At 48.3% G+C, this 24007-nt stretch overlaps 1 protein-coding gene across 1 annotated transcript; it reads left to right on the top strand.

Annotated features, from left to right (window-relative positions):
- The first annotated feature begins 916 nt into the window (after positions 1 to 916).
- Hdc (histidine decarboxylase) lies at positions 917 to 22926 on the top strand. Its single transcript, XM_051144560.1, has 12 exons — positions 917 to 986; positions 3186 to 3358; positions 7214 to 7327; positions 8235 to 8357; positions 10956 to 11090; positions 11328 to 11471; positions 12211 to 12277; positions 13375 to 13537; positions 13622 to 13712; positions 17004 to 17102; positions 21880 to 21981; positions 22121 to 22926. Exons 1-12 carry the CDS (start codon positions 956 to 958, stop codon positions 22868 to 22870), a joined length of 1992 nt encoding a protein of 663 aa, XP_051000517.1. The 5' UTR covers positions 917 to 955; the 3' UTR covers positions 22871 to 22926.
- Positions 22927 to 24007: the final 1081 nt, after the last annotated feature.

Here is a 24007-nt window from a genome sequence, read left to right as displayed (position 1 = left end):
CCCCCTCCTCCTCTCCCCTTCCCCATGAATTCTGTTGTCACATGCTTCTGTTTTACACAGAAACTTCTGTTTTTTCTCACACTGGGCTTAAACTCTTGGGGTCAAGCATCCTCAGACAGGAGCCTCTGAAGAACCAAGGAGTCTCACTATAAAGGACAAACAAAACAAAACAACTCTTGATGTTTGGGAAACTCTAAGGATTTTTGATGTTTTGTGGCAGTGTTGGGGTTCAGGGAAAACATGCCAGCCCAAAATATGGTTTCAGGAGAAAAGACTTTGCCACCCCCTTAAAGTGGCTTCCTTTTTGTTATCCCGAGAAGTTGTGGGCATAGGAGTAGCTCTCAAAAGCTGTCCTTTTGTAAGAGACATTCAGAGAGAAATCTTTAGGAAAACTGCTAGCCTCAGGACGAGGAGGACAGCAGATAACTGGCATCATAGGAAAGATTTTCATCTGACACAGGACAGCGTTTCTTCCTCCATACAGAACGTGTGTGCCTCCCCCACTCTGCCACAAGTCCTCTGTGCTGCCCCGTAGCTCAGCTTGCTGTGGAAACTCTCCTCAACTGAGAGGATGTCCATACTTACTGTCATTAAACTCTGACCCCCAGTTTCCACCTCACCTTAAAAAAAAAAAAGGACCTCTGGAAAAAGAGATTTGAAAAATTTGGAGTCCATGGGCTCACGGGACTACCTGAAGGACAAGCACCCGAAGAATGCAGCTCTATGCCCCATGTGTCATTCTTCACCTATTGAGTGTCCTGCTCGTCATATTCTCCTTGATCAATAGTAATCTGTTTGCTATGGGGGCGGGGCTAAGGTAGGGGGATGGAAAACTCTTTAAATAAGAGATGCACTGGCTGCCAGGGAGTGCACAGCACTGACAATAGCAAGCAAGAAGCCAGGCTGATAGCTGCCTGTTCTCTGTCTGCCTGCCAGGAGGAGCGAGCCCAGGGAGATGATGCAGCCCAGTGAATACCGAACTAGAGGTGAGTGGTGGGTACCGGCTGGTCTTCCCTGAAGATGAGGCTGCAGAAACTGCTGTTGGGGGGCCAGGTGAGTGTTGGAGTTGCCCTGGGGAGAGCTGGCTTCAGCACTGTTTCTCCTGAACTGGATGTAGATCAGAGTTTAAAAGTGTTCCCTCATTCTCTGTCTCTCATGTACCTACTCCGCGTACTTTGCTTGTATCTTGCGTTTTGTTTCCTCCCTACCTGCCTACAAAATAAACCGTTTGCATTTGTGATCCACTCAATTATCTTATGAAACAGGAAAAAAAAGTTTCTCAAGTATTTATGTCAAGTGTTTGATAGCCTCCACTCTCTTAATATTCATTTCTCTGTATGAAGTAGTTTCTTCTTCTCCCTAAGAACTCTCCACGAATCCCCACTTGTATACAGGCTTGCATGAAAAGCAAAACCAAACAGTTACCCAGTTTTCAGGCCTGGCTGTCCACAAAGGGGAAACTGGTAGTTGCGCAAAGGGAAGTTTTAAGAGGACACGCTGGCAAAGTCACTTGTGACATGACGGCTTTGCTATTGCTTCCTCCATGCAGTGCAGGCCAACTGTCAGGCACATGGACTTCAAAGAAAGGCTCTTTCAAAATTCTACGCGATGAAAGAGAATTTTGAGTGTCTTTATAATTTTGTAATATTCTCATCTCCAATCCTGGGCCACATTGCCTAGACTTGCTTGGCTGGAAGCTAATAATCCTGTTTTATGTAGAACCTCTCCGCTCTTCTCCCCTAGCGGCCGCCCGCGGTGGGCAGATGTGTACCGGGCACAGCACACTGCTTTTCAGTGGTGCACTTAGCTGAGAGCAAGGGTCCTTAACCAGCAGTGGAACATAAATTCCTATAAGACCGTCCCTGCCATAGGATGAGTGGCAGCTGTCTTATGTCTGCTGGGTGCCCAAGGCTATGGAGGGCTGAAGGAGTCAAGCCCCCTTACTTCTCAGATCTGTCTGGGCCTGGTTCTGTGTGTGGGATCGTCGCATGAGCTCATGTAGAAGGAATAAGGCAAGTTTCTCTTCTCCCCTCTCTGCTCATGCTCTCCTTTGCGGGGAGAAGGAGAGGAGGTGGAGTTTAGGGAGGGTTTCCTGCTGTTCACTGTAAACCCACAACACAAAGGTGGGGAGGGAGCGGTTAGTGACCGTGAAGGAGCTCCTCTGAAGACTGAGGCCCCTGAAGAAAGGGAAGGGAAGAAAGAATCACTGAGCTGCAGTGGCTTTGCTTCCCCACCTAGTCTTCATTCATTAGGTACATTTATGTAAACATGAAAGGCACGTGAGAAGCCCCGAGGAGCAGCATCAGGGAGCTGTAGGCCTCACATCTCTTGAGTCCAGGTTGATTCATGAGCTCTTGTCAGGGCTCCAGGTTGTGTTTTAGGCATGTTCCATGTGCCTCAGAAATTATATGTGACATTTTTTTGTGCATGTAAATTTAAGGTTTTAGTCACACTCAGAAGATGGTGCCAAGTACAAACAAACAAACAAAAAACAAAAATCAGAGCGCTGATTTTATGAGTCTAATTTTCTCCCTTTATTAGAGCTGGATGTGGAAGCTTCCATCTGTGATGACAAAGAACATAGTACGTGTGTGTGTGTGTGTGTGTGTGTGTGTGTGTGTGTGTGTATGTAACCAGTCTGGGATGCATAAAGCCACCAGGTCTCTGCTATGAGACTTTAAGGTAAGAAATTAACAGCTATTTTGTTTCTGAGAGGAAAATAATGGGAAAGTAGACATTGCAGGTCAGGGGGAAAGGAGAGAAATGTTTCACTTTGGTGCTGACGTTTTGTGCCTTGCAGATTTCGCCTCTCTTCATCTGTTCTCTCACGTGTTCTATCTTTTTTCTTTTTGGTTTTTTGAGACAGGGTTTCTCTGTGTAGCCTTAGTTGATCTGGACTCACTTTATAGACCAGGCTGGCCTCGAACTCACAGCAATCTACCTGCCTCTGCCTCCCAAGTGCTGGGATTAGAGGCGTGTGCCACCACGCCCCAGCTCCACACGTTCTTTCTATCACTCATTCACACCCTCACCATCAAGGTCCTGTTGAGGATCAGGGCTACTCCCCCTCCCCCCGCCCCCCACCGTGGATCTTTCTCCTTTCACCAAGTCTTTTATCTGGGTCCAAAAGGGACAGGCATAGACAGGCCAAGGAAATGTGACCTGGTTCCTCTGCTTCCGTCCAGGAAAAGAGATGGTGGATTACATCTGCCAGTACCTGAGCACGGTGCGCGAGAGGCGGGTGACTCCAAATGTACAGCCTGGGTACCTGCGAGCCCAGTTGCCTATGACTGCTCCGGAGGAACCCGACAGCTGGGACAGCATCTTTAAGGACATTGAACGAATCATCATGCCTGGGGTGAGATAAGCAACTGCAGGGAAGATTCCAGATTTCAGGGTACATGGGCATGAGTGGCATCCTAAGAACTCCCCACTTGAGTCCGTGTGGCAGGACATCCTGACATCAGAGCCCATCTTCTGGGAGGGGAGGGCTATGTCTTTGTTTAGAAGTAGGTTTCCTAGGCTAGGGCTGACCTGTAATACTGATAAGGAGGAGCAGAGGCTAGAAGTTTGCTCAGCTAATGAGATGGATGGAAACATGCAGACTGGTTTGAAAAAAGGGGCAACGGTAGAGCCAGGAAGGTGAGCAGAGATCAGGGGCAGTGTCTGCATCTCACTAGGCAGGCCCAGGGACTCCTGTACCCTATCTCTGAAATCTCACCAAATGGGTGGAGTACAAGTCCCCAGGAGCACCTATCAGGTTGGAAGGACTAGGCAGCTGAGAGCCCAGCAGCCAGCTACTCGGTCCTCTGTGTCCTCCTTACCAGGGAGGCCTGGTGGTTGAATTGCTTCTTAGGGACAGGAAAGGACAGAGCAACCTGAGGTGACAGTGGCTTGGGCAGGAAACAGATGGAAGCTGGCTGATGCATGAGACTTCACCTTGAACTCACTGTCCTGGGCTATGAGGGCATTCCTAGTTACCAGGCATGAGTAGTTCCTCTGGGGTGACCCTGCTAACATCACCCCAGTTCCTTTCCCTGCCCTACACAGGTGATGCACCCGTCCAGGATGAGCTGTTTAATTTAATCCTCTCAGGGACCCATTTGACAGACAAGGAAACTGAGGCCCAGAGGAGTTCATTATTTTGCTCCAGGTTGTGTGTGGCAGATCCAGGATTTCAGCCTGAGGTGTCTAACCCTAGAGGCTTTGTTTTCCCTCCCGTTCTTGGATACCTTTATGGCAAGTGGCTAGCCACCCCTTCCCCCCCTCCCCCAACTAGCCCTGGCAACACTCGGCTCCATAAACCCACCCACTGTACCCCAAGTCTTTCTTCTTGGAACATTCCTTGTTGAGCTCTGCGTCTCTAAAAGCTCTTCCCACTGTTGACTTGATGTTTGCTCCCGTCAGCCCCCCCAAACGCTTTGATCTTAGATGTGACAGCTGTGTCTACAAGCCAGGAGGAGGACATGCTCAGATTCAGAAACGGACACGTTGGTCATCTAGACTGTTTCACGAGCATCTTTGAGTGCAGCTTTACAGAGGCCTAGCTGTTGTTAAGGTTATCTCGCCAGTTCCATTCTGTGAAGCCATTGCCTCAGGGAGTGAGGCAGAGGGTGACTGTTAGTACAGCGGATGAGGGGAGGTCACAACAGTTTCCTGTGGGCGTGGCCGAGGAGGCTCACTCCTGGATTTGGTGGGTCTGTCTGCTGTGATAAGGGTTCTGCTGGATTATCTCATCTGATTATTTTTACAAGAGCCGGTAACTGCATCTTGATAAGGCCATGGGGTGGAACCCTTCCCTTGTTTCCAAGTGCCATCATATAACACAGTGAGGGCCCAATTGTCCATCTCATCTTCCAGGCTCTGCTGACCCCCCAAGAGCCAGCCCGGAAGCAACTGGCTCTTTTTCTTCTTATTGAAAATTGCATGGTTTTTTCCTCTTCCATTTCCTACACATCTTGAAGGGGGGGGGGAATCAATTTGCTTTAATTCCAATCTTTGCAAAAAAGTGAGAGCAAAAGAGGAAGCAAAAAAGCAAACTTAGTGGAGAAAAGACCTTGCTGGCAAGCCTGAGGACCCTAGTTCAATCCCTGGGGCCCATGTGGTGGAAGGAAAGAACTGACTCCCCCAGATCTCCAAAGGTACACACACACACACACACACACACACACACACACACACACACACACGTTTACACACAACACATGCAGGTTATACAAAGACTATAAGAGAGAGAGACAGATGAGAGACACCGAGGGAGGGAAGGCAGGGTCCCTCTGCTTGTGTGTTTGGGTGGAGTGGGACCTAGATGGTGTTTGGGAACTGAGAGATGCCACCTCTCTCTGCCACATGCATTTCTCATCAGTAAAACAGGGATGACGATTGGACCTCGTGGGTGTGCTGTGAGAGTTAAGTGTGATAGAACATGGGAGGCAGGAGATCCTGGAACCGCCTGCTGGTTTCCTGCTTGTGGAGAAGTGAAGGAAGAGGCTTGCTGAGAGTCAAGCGAGGATGTGTGGTGTATCTGTCACCTAGTGGCTAGCTCCTTGTCAATACTACCACCTTGCAAAATGACCAGTTTCTTGTTTGTGTTCATCTCCTTGACAGTCGCAGGGTTTACTTCATGATAGGGAGGCACAGGAGAGGTTTCTGGTTTTTATAAGGGCCTGAAGTATATACATATTTTGAGACCATCGTTAAGAAAAATTGAAAACGGATCTCAAAGTTGAGTGAGGAAAGCATGGGGCTTTGGAGCTTAAGTGCCTGAACTTTACAGTGTGTCCACAAGGAGCCGACTGAGGGCAAGGATAGCTGTGGATCCTGTGTCCCTGGACTTCACTCTAGCTCTCCTGTGTGTACTGCGTGAAATAGTGTCTGCGCTACAAAGGTTGCGAGAACATGTTCATGCAGAACAGAATGGTCCACTTGGATGCTCTTTACTGGGTTGTTACTGGGAGAAACATTCAGACTTAGTGTGCCTTGGGTTCAGGGATCATTGTGGGCTGCAGGCACTGAGGAAGGGCCCTCAAAGAAGAACTCAGTCGTCTTCTAAGAATCAACAGGGTTTGGAGGGTCATGTCCTCCTGAGAAGTCAGAGGGCATGGCTTTACTCAGAGGCAAATGCAGGTGAGCAGATGGACCAGGGTGTGTGGTCCCTCAGAGGAGGGCCCTCCCTAGATCCTTCTTATGTCTCGGACTGTGGGCTCAGGGTTAGCCTAGAGTTTGACTCCCACACTTCTGGGCTAGTCTCTCTTCTCCGTCCTTACCTCTCCTGACTCCATTCCCACTGGGAAGCCAAGAGCTTAGAGCATATGTAGGTGACTACCAGCAGGACCAGCAGTCTTCCCTGAGACATCAGTGATTCATAAAACAACAGAAGCTTTGGCCAGGACTGAGAGGAAACAGCCATTTGCCCTCACCCTTTCAGTTTCTATTTCCTTTTTACTTCTGGCAGGGAATCAGTGTGGGGATTTTGAGAGTCCCATATCCGTGTTACTGTAGCAGTTGTCACTTCTCTTAGTTCCTTCTTGATGTACAAAGGTCCTCTACTGATGAGTGGAGAGAAAGATAAGTGGAGAAAAAGAACAGTAAAGAATGACTTATTCTTTTTCTTTTCTCTTTTTAAAAACATTTTTAAAAATCAATTTGTTTAGTTATTTACTTTACAACCCAATCATAGCCCCCCTCGCTCATCTCCCGCAGGTCCCACCTTCCCTCCCTCTCCCCATCTCCCCCTTCTCCTCCCCCTCAGAAGAGGAGAGCCTCCCCTCCACCTACCCATCGCAGATTGCCAAATCTCATCAGGACTGAGCGCATCCTTTCCCATGGTGGCTTGGCCAAGGCAGCCCTGCCAAGGGGAAGTAATTGAAAAGCATGCAAGAAAGTCCTTGTCAGAGAATAGAATCATTTATTCTTTTTGTTTGTTTGTTTTTGTTTTTCGAGACAGGGTTTCTCTGTGTAGGCTTGGCTATCCTGAACTCACTTTGTAGACCAGGCTGGCCTTGAACTCACAGTGATCCACCTGCCTCTGCCTCCCGAGTGCTGGGATTATAGGCGTGCGCCACCACGCCCTGCTGGGATTTATTCTTATGGAATGTATCACTCGCCTCTCTGAAAAGTGTCTCCCCGTCTTTAGAGTTGTTTGTTTTTGCTAGAGATGTTCTCTAGAGGACAAGAGGGCTTTCCTGGTGCCAATTGTGTTCTCTGTCTTTAGGTGGTGCACTGGCAGAGCCCCCACATGCATGCCTACTATCCGGCTCTCAACTCTTGGCCATCCCTGCTAGGAGATATGCTGGCTGACGCCATTAACTGCTTAGGATTCACGTGGGTGAGTAGAAATGGCTGTAACTACTCATATCTGGGGCCATAGCATTTCAGGGCAGATGACGTCTTCTGTTCTTTGTCTCCGAAAGGGGGTGGTATCCAATGAAATATTAATAATGGAGTATTGATGGAAAATTAAAACATATCTTAATGTCTGCATTACTAAAACTAAGTCTTCATATAAATGATCTTATCTCATCCTTTAGAGTCACGAGTCCCGGCCTCATTTTATAGAGGAGGAAGTTGAGGTTTAAGTGGGTTATCTTCCTAAATTTACAGAGCTTATACAGACTCTGATGAGATTTGAGCAGAGATCTGGTCATTTCTACAGTTTGTGACCTTAACAGGGCAGTTTGATGCCTGTTGGGTCACAGCTTCCCCGGGGCTCTTGTCTCTAGAGTTACCAATACGCTCTTAGCTCTACTCAGTGGTGCCAGAAGCTTCACGGAACACCCTTATCTCCTAACCTTGAACTTTTGCAGTGTGTGGGAAGTTGAGGAGAGTCTGACTCGGGCTGTTATCTTGGAAAGAGCACTGTCATTTTTTTTTTAAGCAAACAATTTCCCTTGGGCTTTAGGAAATCAGCTGGGTGTGTTAGGGACTTGGAGATGAAAATTCATGCCAACCGTTCCTGGGCTGTTTCTCAATGGAGCCCGCAGACAACAGACCTCATTGAGGGCAGCATAGATCCAAAGCCCCCATTCCTTCCCTTCCTGATATAGGGAAGTAGACCTGATATAGGGAAGTAGAGTGGGTGGAACGAATGTGTGCATCCTGGGACCCCTGGCCATGACCCCTCCTGTACAGAAGTTCCCTCTGATACTGGGCCAGAGATGCTGGCATTTCTGGGGATGGTGGTAGCATCCCAGTGCCTTGGGTCAGTGTAAATGGAAGTCCTTTCCTTCTTTCAGGCTTCGAGCCCAGCTTGTACAGAGCTGGAGATGAATGTCATGGACTGGCTGGCGAAGATGCTGGGCCTCCCGGAGTACTTCTTGCACCACCATCCCAGCAGCCACGGGGGCGGTATCTTGCAGGTGACTGTGATGATGACATCCCATCTCACACAGGGGTGGAGCACAGAAAGCAAAGGCAAATCCCTCCCCACAATTCTCCTGCTCTCCACGGAGTGTCCTTTACCTCACGCCATCACAGCTGTCACCACCATCATATCCCGCACCATCACTGTAGCTTGCACCTCTGCTACAGTCACTGCACCTCCTTCAAGTTCCTGTTCGTCTCTGCCCCTGTCTCTGTCACATTCCCTTATTGGAAACAGATGAACTTAGCATCTGATTATTATGGGCCCAGTTGTCCTTGGTTTAGGCGTCATAGTTTACAGTCTGACACCTGTGGCAAGAGGAAGGGACGAGTAAGGAGAGACAGCAGTAGCAGGAAGAGCTTCATCACTCATACCCTCTGACCCTGTCTTTTGGGTAAGGGGCAGATGCTCTTTCTCTCTCCAAAGACTTATGCTTTTCAAATAGCAACAGCTCAGGGCGCAGCTCTGTGAGGCCCTCCATAGACCCGGCACAGTGGTAAGATGCTGATGCATCTGTGGGCTCTTGGCATCTGGGATGTGGTTTGGAGAACTTTGGGAGTCTCTGAATTCTTGAATTCTAACATAGTGTACACATATCCTGGCTTTATAATCTATAGAACAGATAATGATATTCCCCCTAAAGAGCAGATGAGCGGATTAGATAAATAAAAATACACTCACTGCTCTGAGAGGGAGGCCTGGCCAAGACTCCTGGAACCATTTGCTGTCTCAGTGAACTCCACCAGATCCCTATGAGGAAGGCAAACTTGGGTGTGTTGCAGGCTTCCTGTGAGCAGATAGAACTTGGGATATAGTTGGGAAAATACAGTTTCTGTTGTACACGGTCTTTCTTTGCCTTTTTTCTTTTCTTTGTGTTGTTGTTGTTTCTGTAGCCCAGGCTAGCCTGGAATCCACTATGTAGCCCAGGCTAACCCCCAATTCACAGCAATCCACCTTCATCATCCTTCTGTGTACTGATTTTACAGGTGTAAGCCACCACCCCTGGCTGATGATTTTGCTTTCCAGCCAATCTTCTCAACGCCCCTGTAGGTACGCAACATTGTCTCTGTGACCTTAAGATCTCGATGAGGTTCAGAGAGCTTAAAAAGCAGTTCCTAAGTGGGAGAAAGAAGATTCTAAGTCAGAAATGTCGAAATACAAACCCTGCTTTCTCCTGTGTTTATCAGCCACCTGAATCTGAAATTTTCCTACAACCTTCCTCATCTGTGGGGATAGGGCAGCCATCTCAGAGAGGCGTCTGAGGATTCCATGGGACAGGGAGCATCTTATGAACTATGGATTGTGGTACAGATAGGAGATGGGAATATTATTGATCTGTCTTCCTTGTTATTAAGTGATGCTCAACCACTGAATATTCTGAGGGGTCTAAGCTACCCTGTTGTCCATGACAGCGCCCACCCTGGCTTGTTAGCAGATTCTATCAGCTGTAGTTCACCTGAATATTTCAGGAAGTTAGTACTGTGTGAGTGGAGAGAAGCCAAAGACTTCTGAGACACAGCTGATATGTCCTCCAGGACCCTCACAATCATGACTGGAGAAAAAGATCATCCAGCCTTGTCTGTCTTAAGGGACAATCCCTTTAGTGTGGATGCTTTTCTTTCTTTCTTTCTTTCTTTCTTTCTTTCTTTCTTTTTCTTTCTTTCTTTCTTTCTTTTTTGTTCTTTTTCTCTCTTTCTTTTCTTCTTTTTTTTTTTTTGTTCTTTTTTTTCTTCAAGACAGGGTTTCAAGACAGCCTTGGCTGTCCTGGACTTGCTTTGTAGTCCAGGCTTGCCTCGAACTCACAGCAATCTTCCTGCCTCTGCCTCCTGAGTACTGGGATTAAAGGCATGAGCCACCAGCCTGGCTTTTTTTGTTTTTTGTTTTTTGTTTTTTCATTTTTCGAGACAGGATCTCTCTGTGTAGCCTTGGCTGTCCAGGACTCATTTTGTAGACCAGGTTGGCCTAGGACTCAGAGATCTGCCTGCCTCTGCCTTCCGAGTGCTGGGATTAAAGTTGTGGGTCTCCTCACCCAGCGATGCTTTTCATTTGATGGATAGAAATGAGTTTGCAGAAGGAATCTTAGTCAAGTTTACAAGAACCATTGAAAACAACACCAGACCAAAATCACCAGCCTCTTGCACAAGCCAGCACTCTCTCTAGGGTGCCTGTGTGGACTCAAACTCCATTTCCATCATAGAAAAACTGCAAGTCTCTTCTGTCTTCTCCCTCCCCTCTTTTCCTCTTTCTCTCGTTCTATTTGCAATGGGATTAAACACAGGGCGGAGTGTAGGCTAAATATGGGCTCTACTACTGAGATATACTTCTGGCCCCAAGTATATATTTTTTTCAATAATTTGTACATGGTGAGCAAACATACCCACAAGAAATGGAACAATCTCTCGCATGTTTCTAGAGCATTCTTTTCCTTGTTTCTGTAGTCACTCTGAGATGTGTTGGCATTAGGTGCAAACTTGCTTTCAGGATGCAGGAATACGTGTATGTAAATCTGGGAGGCGGGAGGCACTGTGGGAAGGAGAGGCCCATTTCCTTACTAACAGTGATTGCACGCATTGAAAATCCCTCTCCACTACAGAGCACGGTCAGCGAGTCCACTTTAATTGCCCTGCTGGCAGCAAGGAAGAGCAGAATCCTAGAAATGAAAAAGTGTGAGCCCGATGCTGATGAATCCTCGCTGAACGCTCGACTTGTTGCCTATACCTCTAACCAGGTAACTTGCTTGATGCAGGTCATACCCTCATGTCAGTGCTTGGCCTCGGGAGCCTTAGTACTCATGTAGAACCCTGGATTTCAGGGAAGTTGGAGCATGGGGGGTTGATTTCAGGAACCATAACAAATGCCGACTTCAAACATGGGTATCGATTGCTTCAGTCCTGGTCTTCGGCCATTCCTGGTCACAGCCATCTCACAACAGCCCGTTGCCGACTGTTTTCCTTGGCCCACATAGGCTCACTCCTCTGTGGAGAAGGCGGGCCTGATTTCCCTTGTGAAGATCAGATCCCTTCCTGTGGATGACAACTTCTCACTTCGAGGAGAAGCTCTCCAGCAAGCCATCGAGGAAGACAAGCAACAGGGCTTGGTGCCTGTCTTTGTAAGTCAGAATGTATCTTCAAGATCAGTGTTAGCAAGCATTTTTTTTTTTTTTTTTGGTTTTGTTTTGTTTTGTTTTGTTTTTTTTTCAAGGCAGGGTTTCTCTGCAAGGCCTTGGCTGTCCTGGACTCTAGACCAGGCTGGTCTTGAACTCACAGAGATCCTCCTGCCTCAGTCTCCTGAGTGCTAGGATTAAAGGCATGCACCACCACGCCAGGCTAAGCAAGGGGTTTTGACAAAATCCTAGTAAGCAATGTGCTGCAAACAGAGGCAGAAAATGCCTTAAAAAGCCTTTAGTGCTGGGACTAAAGACATGTGTCACCACACCTGGCTCGAGGTGTTATTTCTTGTTGTCTTATGAAATAAAACTTATGGGTTGTAACCAGTACTAAAAAGAAAAGGAAAATATCCAATTGCATTCATGCAGCCAGCGTATGCATTGTTTTGTGAAACTTTTCTTTTCGTTTTTGTTTTGTTTCTTTGAGATAGGATCTCCCTATGTCAAGGCTGGTCTTGTACTCACAGACACCTATCTGCCTCTACCTCTTAAGTGCTGGCATTAAAAATGGGCACCTAGGTGTACGTGCGTATGGAATAGGTTATTGTGTAAAGTAGATTTCTCACAGCAAGTTACGATAAAACAGAGTGCGAAGTATACACTGTTCTCGGTGAGATGGTGTGTGTGTGTGTGTGTCTTTGTTGAGGCTCAATGTGTCATGTGAACCTTTATTTCTCTCTAGGTCTGTGCGACACTAGGGACCACTGGGGTCTGTGCGTTTGACAAGCTGTCAGAGCTGGGCCCCATCTGTAAGTATGCGCCTTTACTGACTAAGAAGATAAAGGATAACATTTGAAATGTTTGCTAGAATGAGAACCTGAAACCAGCTCCACTGAATTATTCTCATTGGTCAATTTGGTGGGAGGGAGGGAAACCACCAAAGATCATGAGAGTCACTCCCCAGCAGCACTGGTCCCTGGGCTTTTCCTAGTGATGAGATCAAAGCCAGAAATTCTGTAGGTTGCATTCCATCTTCGGAAGCACCAGTGAACTCTCCATTGCTATAACAAACACCTCTGATAATGAACTTATAAAGAGAAAGGGTTTATTTTGCCGCACAGTTTTGGAGGCTTCCAGTCTATAATCAGTTGGCCCTTTCACTTTTGGACCCAGAGTGAGGCACCAAATGTTAGTGTGTGTTGGAGCAAAACCAACACCACATCACAAGCCAGGGAAGGAGAGTGGGGGAAGAGACCAGAGCCCCACTACCTCTTCAAAGTAGTGAACCTCCCAAGAGGCACCACCTTTTAAAGGTGTCACCTCCAGAATTACCACTCCCATGGAATAAGCCTTTAGGGGACATGGGACCCCCAAACCCCAGAAGAGTCTTCACATCCCCTCACTTACAATGTTGCAGTTTATTTAAAGCAGCCTGTCTTTAAAACAGAGTGAGTGAAGTGCAGGGAAATGTTTTCTTCAGCTTCTGGGGAGGGAAAAGGGCAGCTGAGGGGAAAACCACGCCATGGGTAAGACGGAGAAGAAAACCCAGATGGAATTGCTTAATTTCCTAGCCCATCAAGGACGGACGTCTCTCTGACTGTTGTGTCAGAGGTGTTGACGCTGCTTTTTGGCCTTTAGCACTGTTGGATTTTGTGCTAGGATATTCTAGGTTGAAGCCCAAGGTGTAGAGACCCTCTGCCCAACGGGAAAAGACCTACCTATCTACTAGGAGGCAGTACTGCCCACTTTCGCTTCACTCTTTTATACCAATACCCTGTCATCTCCTCCCCCTTGCGACTCCTTTAGCAAAGTCCGGGTCTTCTCGTTGCCGTCTACCACGGTGCTGGCCAGGTGAGCGGCGCCTTTTGGCTGCCTCCCCTCTACAAACGGTCCTTTGCTTTCTCAGGTGCCAGGGAGGGGCTGTGGCTTCACATCGACGCCGCTTACGCAGGTACAGCTTTTCTGTGTCCCGAGTTCCGAGGATTCCTGGAGGGCATAGAGTACGCCGACTCCTTCACCTTCAATCCTTCCAAGTGGATGATGGTGCACTTTGACTGCACCGGGTTCTGGTGAGTGGAGCGCTGAGCGTGGAAATAAATGCCTTGCTTCCTTAGAGCGACCTCAGCCACTGATACCTGCTTGAAAACCCACAGGGTCAAGGACAAGTACAAGCTGCAGCAGACCTTCAGCGTGGACCCCGTCTACCTCAGGCATGCCAACTCTGGTGAGGCCACTGACTTCATGGTGAGTTTCCAGGAGTGGGCAGCCTGTGCCTTCTGAGATGGGGACTGTCGGCTGACCCCTGAGGTTTTGCACTCTAGGACTTCCTCGCGTTGTTTGTCATTGGATTCGCTCTCTTTCAAAAGCTGTAAGCAAGCACACAGAGTGAAAGCTAGAAAAAGTAAAAACCCTAGAAGACTCATGACTCCCAAGTCCTTTTGGCTTGTTTTCCTCCCAGATGTGTTCTCTTCGTCACGGGTAGATCAGCTCCTTTTCCCATCTTTGTTGGTTTGTTTTGTTTCCTGGCCAGCAGGAGAGTGTGGACCATTTCTTCCGGTGGGGAAGAGGCTCCCAGTTAAATTGCTTTCATGTTACTTTCTTGGACACAGGAGGTGCAGACGCTCTGTAGGGGGAGATGAGACACTAGGGCCCTTTGTGAGGTTCTGGATGCCTGCACCTCATACTTAGGCTCCCAGCAGTACCTTATCTTAGGAAAGCAAGTTCTTCATATTTGCTCTTCAGTTTGAAGATGAGCCCCTCATTTTAGGTGAGATTTGGGGTGTAAATAAGCATGTAGTACATCATGTGGCTAGTGAAAGGTTTGATAGGGGAACACAGTGCACTTGGCTTGAAATGCATCCATAGTAATCCGGGCAACTATTGAGACTGGGCATGACTGCCTACTCCTGTGACCCCAGCATTTGGGGCGAGGGTTGGGAGGAGGGGGCAGGACTGGTGTCAGGAACTGAAATTCCAAGTCCAACGAAACTCCCAGAACTATAGGAGTCATTTCACAGTCAGGATTGACTGGCAGGTGTAGAATTTGATTTTTTTTTTTTTAATTTAAAATGTAAAATGCCCTCCAGAAAGGGCAAGAGAGGCCGTCTCTCTTTATCTCTCTTTATCTCCTGTGGGAGGGCTTCCCACACTGTAAGCTTACCATCTGTGAGTCTAAAGCCTTCCTAAAAACCTCAAGAAACTATCCTCATGGAGAATCATCAGCGTTATCAAACAAGGATGGCACTGCTACTATATTACTAAATAAAAGGAAAAGGCACAGTGGTTGCCCAGGGGGGAAAACAAGCCAGTTCTTCACCAAGATTGCCAGGCTCCGCTGTCCGTGTGCCAGTGTATTCGTTCATTCAGTTCTAACCGCAGGGCTTAGAAGGAGGAACTGTTCCTCTCTGCTCATAGAGAGAAAAACCTAGACAGAATCCGGGACCACTCGGGCCAGTCAGAGGAGAAGCGTGGCTTCAAGCATGGGCGATCTGACCTGAGCGCTTGTGCGTTTGGCTGTGCTGCAGTTGCAAACGCCTGCAGCTCAAATGAAGACCTTCCTTTCACGCACACTACCTGTTGTGCATTTGCTGCCAGGACACTGTGCTAAGTGGTGGTCGTGCCGTGGTCCTATCAAGGCCTCATGAGCCCCTATGAAGTTAGTGCCAGTAGACTCTCTAGTTCAGGAAGGCCCGTGCCAGACTTTATGAGCCCCAACTTCCGGATGCAGCAGAAACTGGTTAGGACAGTCTCTGATTCCGTCTAGTTTGGCGTTAGCAGAGTGAGAGGAAACAGAAGGGAACAGACCCCGAGTGGAAACCAGAGGGGACCACAGCTGAGACGCTCCCTGCCTCTTCTAGTACTTTTCTGGTTCATCAAGGCGGTCGGTGTAATCACAATCATCTAGAAACCAGAATGTTTTAGAAGGAACTCTCATCACCCTCCCATCTGCTGAATGTCCTTAAGACAAGGGTAGAGCAGGCTGCGGCAATGATTTTGTCTTTTCCTAAGGTTTTGATGCCCTCTGCTGGCTGACAAAGGTCCTTGTGGCCCTCCATCAGACAAGTTTGCTTTCTTTCTTTCTTTCTTTCTTTCTTTCTTTCATTCATTCCTTCTCCTCCTCCTTCTTCTTCTTTTTTGTTTTTTTGAGACAAAGTTTCTCTGTGTAGCCTTGGCTGTCCTGGACTAACTTTGTGTAGACCAGGCTGGCCTCGAACTCACAGAGATCTGCCTGCCTCTGTCTCCTGAGTGCTGGGATTGGTGGTGGCACACGTAGTCCTGGCTGTCTGGAACTCCTCACCCAGAGGCCAGCTTCGAACTTAAAGTGATCTTCCTGCCGCTCCCTCTCCAGTGCAGGGACGAATGTGTGCATCACCATGTCTGGGAGTTCAGTGCTTTCCTTGAAGGAAACATTGTCCTTGATCCTGGGGTGATTTGCCAGCTGTGTCTGGCCTGGGAAACTAGAGAGAAACATAAAGATGAGGCCATCAGTGGAGGCTTGGCCGCTCCATAGAGGGAGGCTGATGAGTGTTCCCCAGGATGAATAGTTTTAGGAGACAGAAATTGAGATGGAGGTTTTCTGACATTTGAGGGAGAGCTTGGGAGAAGCCATGCTGCTCATTAGAACAACTGCAAATCCACACCCTGCACCCCCTAAAACAAACAAACAAACAAACAAACACCATTTGCTCTGTCTTCAGACCTGAGAACTTGGATTGGGAATTTTCAGATGTGTGGTAACTGCAGCTTTGGACTTTTGCAGCTCTATCTGTGCAGTACCGCCCCCATAAACCTGTCTTGGTTTGCACCGTAGCAACAGCTTTGGGTGTTGAATTTGGTACCAGGACAAATATCAATCCCAGTATGAGGCCAGGACTCATAAACTCATTTGTAATCTGAAAGCTTGAGTCTGAGGCTACAATAATCTCACAGGCAAATGCAGGTAGGTAGCAGCAAGGTTAAGTAAGGAGGGAGCGTCTCCGTGCAAGACCCCTCCCCTCTTACTTTGATTTGTAGCTCACACTAAGTGGACAACTTTCTCTGAGTTTTTGCATCTACTGTCCCCGAGCCAATTTTCTGGCAAGAGTCTTTTGCTCTATGCCATGGAGGTGCCAGTGAGGTAGCCCTGGCAAAGTCACACAGGGTAAGGGGCCGGGAAGAGCAGGAGGAAAACCCAGGTCTGTTGGGCCCCAGAGTCTGAGCTCTTAGTCACTGTACTTTAAGCCACTACGCATGTTGAGAAAAACAGACATAGAACTTGAATTTCTGCTGGTAAAGGAATTCGCCTTGAGTTTCAAGGCCAGGATGAAGTACTTAAAGCAGCCGTTTATGTGAGGTCGCCTGGAGCCACTTTTGCAGCTCTATCTGTGCAGTACCGCCCCCATAAACCTGTCTTGGTCTGCACCGTAGCAACAGTTTTGGGTGTCATGGTGACACCACTGGTCCCAGGAGGGCTGGGCAGGCAACACATTATGCTAAGAGTGCCCAAGGGATGGGTGTCTTGCTTCTAACCACGAGCTCTATGGTATTTGTTTCTAGCATTGGCAGATCCCCTTGAGCCGGCGCTTTCGCTCCATTAAGCTCTGGTTCGTGATTCGGTCCTTCGGGGTGAAGAATCTTCAAGCACACGTCAGACACGTATGTTGTGTGAGGGCCATGGGACCGAGTCCATGATGCTTTGCGTTTTCATGGGAAGGATGGCATATCTTGGTTTTACGAATCTGCCCCGGGGGATCTTTGGTGTCTGGTTCAGGTGGTAAGGCGTGTAGAGGGCCTCTGAGATTTGACTATTGGTTATCCAGAGGAGCGCTGAGCACCACGTAATCCCAAAGGGCTGACTGTGATTTGTAGCTCTCCTTGTTTGTCCTCTAAACAATCAACACTAAGCACAACTTCCTCTGAGCTTTTGGCCTCCCCTGTTCTGTCACTTCCCTGAGTGTTTCCTGTTGCTGTCTTTGAGAAATGAGAACGCAAAAGACTATTTTGCAGAAAGAGAAAGTGAAAGTACGTCAAAGGGCAGTGCGTTTGGGCAAAGTAGGGCCATAACTAGTTTTTTGGAGGGGTCGGGGGAGAGCAGGTGGGGGGCAGGCAACAGCTGTGGGGAGATGCCCTGATTGTCATAGCTGGTTGAAAATTCAGGTCACTTACTCATAAGGGGATATTAGCGACATAATACAGGATAACCACACTACAAATACAGAGACTGATGCACCAAGCAAGGACCATGTATGGTGAGGATCCAGACCCTCTGCTCAGATGTAGTAGACAGGCAACACAGTCTCCTTGAGGGTCCCACAATATGGGGAGTAGGGACCACTTCTGACATGAACTCTGCCCCCCCATCTCCCCACTGCCCCCACCTCCAGCCCTTGAGTTGATCACTTTCCCCTGGCCAGCCACAGAGGAAGAAGATACAGGTAGTACAGATGAGACTTGATAGGCTGAGGTCAGATGTTGGGGGAGGAGTGCTCCCCTTTCCGAGGACTAGGGGAGGGAAGGAGAGGGTATGAGGGAGGGAGGGTGGGATTGGGAGGTGACGAAGGAGGGGCCTACAGTCGGGATGTAAAGTGAACAAACTGAAAAAAAAATAGAAATTAAAAAAAAAATCAGGTCACTTTTGCGGTGCTATCTGGAACCTAGATTTCCCCACTTGCAGACAGACCTCCTTACAACCCTGTCCCCTGCACTGTGCTAGCAGATACTTACTGAAGGCCCGGTGGTACATTGTTTTTTCCAGTTTAATTTAATAACTGCACAATTACTGTGCTAAGGAAGAGACTCGGAGTTAAGTGACTTGGGCACTCATGTTTCTCACGGAAAGGGCACTAGGCTGAGAGTCCAGGCCAGTGGCATCTCTCAAAAGCTGGCTTAACTCGGGGACAGGATTGTAGCCAAGAACCCAGCAAGGACAGGATTGCTCTTCCTGTCACTGGCTCTATCTTTGCCTTTCACCTTTCTCCTAAGGAAATTCCTTATTTCTTCAATAAGCCAGAACCAAGTGAAATGGTGAAGGCAGTACCAGGACTGGCCTATGAGCATTTGTCACCTGGGGTCCTAAGGGAACTTGGGCACTTCCTGTCCCTCCTCTCTCTTCAGACTCAAGATTGGAAGGTAGTGGGTGGAATGAGGCAATGGAAATTTCTCTTGCCTGCAGCTTGGGACTGGATATTCAACTTGTAGGTCAACTTTCTCTAACACTGCCTTTTGCTGCCATACTGTCCAGCCCACACTCTGGGGCTGCTTTGTTCTCATTCTGGGCTGGCTCCTTAGCTTGGGCATTTCACACACTCATCCAAACTCCAAGCCCGGTCTCCAGCCCCACCCTGTTCTGCACCGTCTTCATCCTTCCAAATGGTAGGTATCAAGCTCTACTTCTGCAGAGGGCTTTGCATTTCTATGCTATCCAGTGGTGCTTTAGAGATTTGGTGTTTTTTTTCTTTCCCCGAGACAGGGTTTCTCTGTGTGGCCTTGACTGTCCTGGACTTGCTTTGTAGACCAGGCTGCCCTGGAACTCACAGCGATCTGCCTGCCTCTGCCTCCCGAGTGCTGGGATTAAAGGCATGCACCACCACCGCCTGGCAGAAATTTGAATTTTAGTTTTACTCTTTGGCGACCCTGAGCAGATTAATCTTTCTGAATTTGTCTTCTTAGACCTACAAAATGACGTGGTAATGCCATTCTCAAAAGTTAAATGAGATGACACACACACACACACCTTTTAGCAAAGAGCCCAAAAATTAAGTATTCCTCCATTTCTTTAAGGTGTTGCCTGGGCCGGACTCAAGCTTTCAAACCTTTTCAGTACTTGCGCACTGGATGGCGCCAGGACTGGGTATTTTTCCTTCTAATGACAATGACTTATCATTGCCCATGTCCCATCACCTGCAGGAGACTGGGAAATTTTTGTAAACAGCCAGATGGTCTGTGTGTGTGTGTGTGTGTGTGTGTGTATGTGTGTGTGTGTGTGAGTGTGTGTGTGTGTGTGTGTGTGCGCGCGCGCGCACGCACACACGAGCATTGGTCCTTTACTGTCTCTGTTGTAGCTACCGAACCCTGTCATTGTAACACAATGACAATATGTGAACACATGGGGATAGCTGGCTTTTTTTTTTTTTTTTAAGAAAACATCATTTCAAAAAGTAGTAGTTCCGCATTGAGCTATGGCTGTTGTGGCTTCCTGGCTGGTGTGTAGGAATACTGGTTGGCAGCACTGTCTTATCCCTTCATTGTGGGGGGGTGGGAGTGGGGGGGTGGGGGGGTGGGGGTGGGGAGGTCTGTAGTGAACACAGACCTATATTGTGTACTCCTCTCCCATGGCCTCTTTTTTGTCTTGTAAACAGCTTGCCTCATAGGAGGGAGGAGCATGTGGCAGCAGGAGGGAGTCTTTGTACCCAGAAGAATTACCTTCTGCCACCCAAGCCTTGGGAGAGTCACCCTCCTTTGGCTTTTAGAAAGTGTTTTGTTTTCTGTCTTTAACATTTTCCTTAGCCAGGAAGTGGTGGCACAAGCCTTTAGTCCCAGCACTCAGGAGGCAGAGGCAGGCAGATCTCTGTGAGTTTGAGGCCAGCCTGGTCTACAAAGCAAGCCCAGGAAAGCCAAGGCTACACAGAGAAACCCTGTCTCGAAAACCAAAAACCAAAAACCAAACCAAACCAAAACAACAACAACAACAACAAAAGAGAGTGAGGATGCCTAAGAAGGTGGGCTCTGCGGAGGCTGCCCCTGAGATGCTATATTAGGGCATTATGAGCCGGACATATGAGTGGGGCGTAGAGATTTCTGATAAGGTGGAAATGGGCCTGGAGGGAAAAGAGTTACAGGAGAGACCCATGACCAGGTCAGACATGAAGCCTGGACATAGAAAAGAACTGGAGTACAGTTCATGTGCTGTCCCTGGACAGGGCCTAGGACGTGCAGATAACAACTTCTTAGGGACCAAGTGGGGAAGTAGCTCCTTTGGTAGACTGCTGGCTCCCTGTGCCCTGTCTGAGCCCCAGTACTGCTGAAATGTCTCCTGGTGGTATGTGCCTGTACTTCTAACTGAGGGGAGGTGGACGCAGAAGCATCGTCTTTGGCTACATGGTGGGTTTGAACCAGTCCTGGGATACATGAGAGCCTTTCTCAAGAAAAGGAAAAGCTCATGGGGGCATTGGTGAGAGTGTGAAAGAGACGGCAGAGAATGTGGAGTGGAGAGAGGTTGGTTCCAATGGCACCATCTCCTCACAGTCAAGGATGACAGCTGAAGCTCCTGCCGTCTTCTAAAACAGAATATCAGGTGGGAGTTCCAGCCCCTAAAAAAATCACTTAGCGGGGACTGTGTGAGAGAAAAGCAATCCAAGCCAGTCTCAGACTGCAATCCCTAGCCCTATCCCCCTCCCCTCCACAGGTCGCACTATGTGGTCCGGGCTAGCCTGGAACTCAATGTGTAGACCAGGCTGGCCTTGAACACACACACACAGAAGACCCACTCACCTCTGCCTCCTGAGTGCTGGCATGAAGGCCCATTACATACCACCACTGCTGGCAACCTTGAACTTCTGATCCTCCTGCCACAACTTTCCCAACCCTCCCACAATTTGTCGATCGAACTCAGAAGTTTGTGCACAGTGGCCTAGCAGATTGCCAGTTGAGCCACAGCTTCGTCCTTTATTTAAAACTTCTATGTAAGAGTGAAACTCAAGAAAACCACAGGAAAACTTAAGAGATCTTATAAACTTTGTAAAAGATCAATAGGATACAAAGCCTTTAATTTTTGATGATAAATCTGCACAGCATCTGAAACAACTGTGTTTTAGTGTACAAGGTGGTGTGATATTACCTGTGTTCAGTACCAAATGAACATTGCTATTTATAGAACATTTTACCATCCCATGAAGAAACTCCTCACCCGTTAACTAGGCACAAGTCCCTCCCCCATGGCATAGGTGGTAATGCTATATGAAATATAGGCTCCCCGTGAAGTGACAAGGGCTGGGAGGGCCTTTGAGCTATGGAGTGTGAAGACGGCACTAAGGTGAGGGAAGTCAGTAGATACTTCTGAGGCAGGCCTATGGCTCAGCTTACAGCCTGCTCTGCTTTCTGGGCACTGAGTCGGGCCCTTTCTGGCTCCCTTGGCTGGTAGGGAAGCCAGAACAGGAGGCTGACTGCTGAGTTATAGAGCACACGCCTTTTGAGTTTGGGGTCTAAATTGAAGGAGGTCTTGGAGACACAAGGTCTCTGGGTGGGTGTGACATGACAGAAAGAGAAACAGTAGAGGTTTGTCAGCTTGACTATGAGTGTGATCAGATGGGGAAGAGGCCACACAGGTGCCAGGAGTTATCTGCGTCACTGGTCTAAGTTGTTGAGTGGTATGGAAAGTGGATGCAGTTTGGTTTTGCCTGTTAACCACAGTTTTCCTTTATGTTTACAATCCCAGGGTACAGAAATGGCTAAATACTTTGAGTCTCTGGTCAGAAGTGACCCTGTCTTTGAAATCCCTGCTAAGAGGCACCTTGGTTTGGTGGTTTTCCGTCTTAAGGTAACGCACACTTCCGTGGCTCCCTGAGAAGGGTGCTTCTATTCCAGAGATGGGTCTCTCAGGCCAGTAAATGCTGGGTTTCAGGAGATGTTTATAAGCACCATGGTGTAGAATCCAATTCTCTTTGTTTTTCATACAGGGTCCCAATTGTCTCACAGAAAGTGTGTTAAAGGAAATAGCCAAAGCTGGCCAGCTCTTCCTCATCCACGCCACTATCCAGGACAAGCTGATCATCCGTTTCACTGTGACGTCCCAGTTTACCACCAAAGATGACATCCTGAGAGATTGGAACCTCATCCGAGAGGCCGCTAACCTCGTCCTGAGCCAGCACTGCACTTCCCAGCCAAGCCCTCGGGCTGAGAACCTCATCCCACCAACCGGAGGCTCTAGGGACCTGACCAGTGGGCTGTCCCTAGAGTCTGTCAACGAGGGAGGTGATGACCCAGCTCAGGCCCGGAAGATCATCAAGCAGCCCCAGCAGCTGGGGGCCAGTGTGGTGAGAAAGGAAGGTGGCTGCGATGATGCAGAGACTCCGCTGGATGCCCTTGATGACTGCTTCTCGGAAGAGGCCCCAGACACCACCAAGCACAAGCTGTCATCCTTCCTGTTCAGTTACCTGTCAGTACAGAGCAAGAAGAAGACAGTGCGGTCCCTCAGCTGCAACAGCGTGCCCGTGAGTGCTCAGAAGTCGCTCCCCGCAGATGGCTCAGTGAAGAACGGGGGCTCCTTCCGGGCCAGAATCTTTTCCCGGTTTCCGGAAGAAATGATGATGATGAAGAAAAGTGCCTTCAAAAAGCTGATCAAGTTCTACAGCGTCCCCAGCTTTCCCGAGTGTAGCTCTCAGTGTGCCCTCCAGCTGCCCTGCTGCCCTCTGCAGGCCATGGTGTAGACGCGAGCCTTCAATGCAGAGTTGTGCTTCAGGGAGTTCATGAACCCCTCAAAATTGTGTGCTTCTGTGTGTGTGTGTGTGTGTGTGTGTGCATCTCGAGGGGAGCAAGTCCCTAATTTTGATCATAGCCTCCAAGGAGGTTCATGACCCACAATGGACTGTAGTTGGGGAGTTTAAGCCAGCATGCTCCAGAGGATTGCTGGGACTTATCGGACAGAAGGGCCTGAGATGGTGGCATCACTGTTAAGCTTGTACCGTGAAATACTCCCTAGAAATAAATTGTGCTTATATCTGAAATAAAGCATAGTTCTGTCTTACTTGACACCCCAAAACATCCGTGACCGAGCAAGCAGCGTGCTGGAGGTGCAATGCCCTGATCTTGCTTTTCAGAAGGCTAAAGATTTTAATTTCATTCTGAGAAAGTAAAATTGGAGAGTCCCTTGGTAGCAAGCATAGAAGGAAGTTTGTTATTTGAGACAGGGGCTTATTATGTAGCCCTGGGTGTCCCAGAACTCACTCTGTAGACCAGGCTGGCTTTGAACTCACAGAGCTCTGCCTGCCTCTGCCTCCTGAGTGCTGGGATTACAGTTGAGTGCTTCTGTACCAGTGCCAGCAGTTTGTATTATTATTTTTAAAAGAGATTTTATTTATTATATAGAATGTTCTGCCTGCATGTAATGCCTGCAGGCCAGAAGAGGGCATTAGATCACATTATAGATGGTTGTGAGCCACCATGTGGTTGCTGGGAATTGAACTCAGGACCTTTGGGAGACCTGACATGCTCTTAACCTTGATCCATCTCTCCAGCCCCAGTTTGTATTCTTGATCAGCTCTCAGTTAACACTGTAGCTTCTGCTTTGTTCATGGGAAGCTGTGTGACTTTATTTATAAACTGTCTTGAAATTGCTGATGGAAGAGCCTTAAAAAGAAAACAACAGCTGGGCAGTGGTAGCTCATACCACTTGGGAGGCAGAGGCAGATGGATCTCTGTGAGTTCGAGGCTAGCCTGGTTTACAGACCAAGTTCCGGGATATCCAGGACTACATAGACCTGGTCTTGAAAAACCAACCAACCAGCTAAACAAACAAATAACCACAAACAAAAATGAACCAAATACCCCCAAAACAACAACAGTAA

The sequence above is a fragment of the Acomys russatus genome, chromosome 4 (genome assembly GCF_903995435.1).
Source record: "Acomys russatus chromosome 4, mAcoRus1.1, whole genome shotgun sequence".
In the NCBI taxonomy this organism is placed as follows: domain Eukaryota; kingdom Metazoa; phylum Chordata; class Mammalia; order Rodentia; family Muridae; genus Acomys; species Acomys russatus.
The sequence above is the reverse complement of the archived record's forward strand: the minus strand, read 5'-3'. Positions and strand labels throughout refer to the sequence as shown.

Coding starts and splice junctions, on each gene's coding strand:
- Hdc (XM_051144560.1), top strand. CDS start 956: ATGATGCAGCCCAGTGAATACCGAACTAGAG. Junction 11,472..12,210: donor AGGGCTTGGTGCCTGTCTTT/GTAAGTCAGAAT, acceptor ATTTCTCTCTAG/GTCTGTGCGACACTAGGGAC. Junction 21,982..22,120: donor TGGTGGTTTTCCGTCTTAAG/GTAACGCACACT, acceptor TTTTTCATACAG/GGTCCCAATTGTCTCACAGA.